This window comes from Pygoscelis adeliae, unplaced genomic scaffold (assembly GCF_000699105.1).
Source record: "Pygoscelis adeliae isolate BGI_AS28 unplaced genomic scaffold, ASM69910v1 Scaffold222, whole genome shotgun sequence".
Lineage (NCBI taxonomy): Eukaryota > Metazoa > Chordata > Aves > Sphenisciformes > Spheniscidae > Pygoscelis > Pygoscelis adeliae.
Window position 1 is genome coordinate 4,997,611 of NW_008824309.1, and position 1,789 is coordinate 4,999,399.

The following is a 1,789-nucleotide window of genomic DNA, read 5'->3' on the forward strand; positions in this document are numbered from 1 at the left end:
GGTCAGGTTGGACGGGGCTCTGAGCAACCTGATCTAGTTGAAGATGTCCCTGCCCAGGGCAGGGGGGTTGGACTAGATGGCCTTTAGAGGTGCCTTCCAACCCAAACTGTTCTGATTCTAAGATAGCTGGGAAAGGCTGAAGCTACCAAGTAAAATTCTGAAAGATTCCTCAGGCCGTTGATGCCAGACAATATGGTCGTCCGGAAGATCAGAATTAACTTCCGTCTCAGCATTTCTAGGGAGTAGTAGCCTCAAGCTTCCAGCACCTCAAGATTTAAAAGATTAAGATCACATTTTCTGGACTAGCGTCACAGTAACAGATGAATTCAGGACAGCACCTGGGCTACCTGAATTGCTCCATATATGAAACCAGCCCTGGCAAACAAAGTGGTGCCTAATCATACAGTTCATAAAGTTATCTTATCTGATACTCTGCATTAGAAGAAATTGGAAGTGATAAAAGAAAACAAAAGCATTTCCTCTGCGTGAATAACAAGACTGTAGGTATATGGGAACTCTCTTACTGAAGATGTACCCAGGAGCAGCTAAGTCCATAAAAGCAAGTAATCTGTGCTTCAGGAGCATAGTAGCAAGAGCAATGGTTTAGGAAGAAGGACTGGAAAGAGGGATGACAACAACAAATATTTTAGCTCTAAGTGACAGTTACTCCAAATGCAGCACCGTGTGCTTTTATGTCAAAAGTGCATCTGCCTACACAGAGAGTTATTCAAGAGAAGCTCAAGAAACAGGTGAGTATTGGCCAGGAACACAGACAAACCCTAACAGTGTCAGGAGGAGGACAAAGTGAAGAGCATAAGATGATGCAAGAATACAGTAAGAGACCATAGTAAAAAAAGAGCACCAAAATTTATCGATCTTTGAAGAAGACAGACATTGATGAAGAGAAGCAGGTTTAGCATAGTGACAGATTTAGTGAAAGAGGAGGAATATTTGGCTGCAACAACAGACTTAAAGGTAGAAAAAGTAGGTTTTAGTACAAGCCGTTTTCAGGATTCACCAGCAACCAAAAAGAATCTCAGAGAGATTATTTTGAAAGCATTTCACCTACAGTCTTGCTTTATAAATGGAAAGACTTGGCAAAAGTTATTTTAAATACCAAAAACCCACCACCATTTTAATTAAACAGCACACTCTCCTCCCAATGTAACTGCTACAGAAATTGGAACTACTCGGATTCATTAATAAAGCATAGACTGATAAAGCATGCAAGAGACCAGTACTGTCAAAAGCCCGCTCAATAAAAAGATGTTTCAAGAAAAGCTCAGCTAACTGGCTTGAAAAACACAAGTGTTGTTTACAGATTATTATATACCTATCCAAATACATACCAACAGCAAATGAAGCGAGCGCAGATCTTTAGTGAAGTGAAAAAGGTTCTGCAGCACGTCTTGCACAGTTTTATCCTCTGAGAGATGCTAAAAGAAAAAATTAATCACCTCAGCAAATCATTTCATACTCACCTGAAAAAATAAGTTAGCTAACTTTCAGAAAGAGCTCAGTTTACGCTTGACAATACAATTCTTCACGTCTAACCTTAACTTTCTGGTCTTTTTTGTGGCACTTAAGATTTTATTTCCAGACTTCAATAAGCAAAGATTCTCTATCACAATTTGATTTATTCCATATCAAACTCAAATAGCAAGAGGAAATACTAGTTTTCAGTAAAGGCTCTACACTTACAAACTGGTCTTACTGTAGAAGTTTTACTAGAACCAAGTATAAAGAGCTTTAAATACCTGAACATTATTATTCCATTTTTGTGCAAAAG

The 1,789-nt window shown here is 38.8% G+C and overlaps 1 protein-coding gene across 3 annotated transcripts in view; it reads right to left on the reverse strand.

Moving 5' to 3' along the window:
* The window catches only part of ORC4 (origin recognition complex, subunit 4), a 22,505-nt gene that overhangs the window by 6,276 nt on the left and 14,440 nt on the right, over nt 1-1,789 (reverse strand). For all 3 annotated transcript variants that reach the window (XM_009318951.1, XM_009318950.1, XM_009318952.1), the window contains 2 exons: nt 1,758-1,789; nt 1,350-1,436 (listed from right to left, as the gene is read on the reverse strand). The exon at nt 1,758-1,789 is cut by the window's right edge and continues 136 nt beyond it. In XM_009318951.1, the coding sequence (XP_009317226.1) occupies nt 1,350-1,436; nt 1,758-1,789 (119 nt within the window). The remainder of the gene's footprint in view (nt 1-1,349; nt 1,437-1,757) is intronic.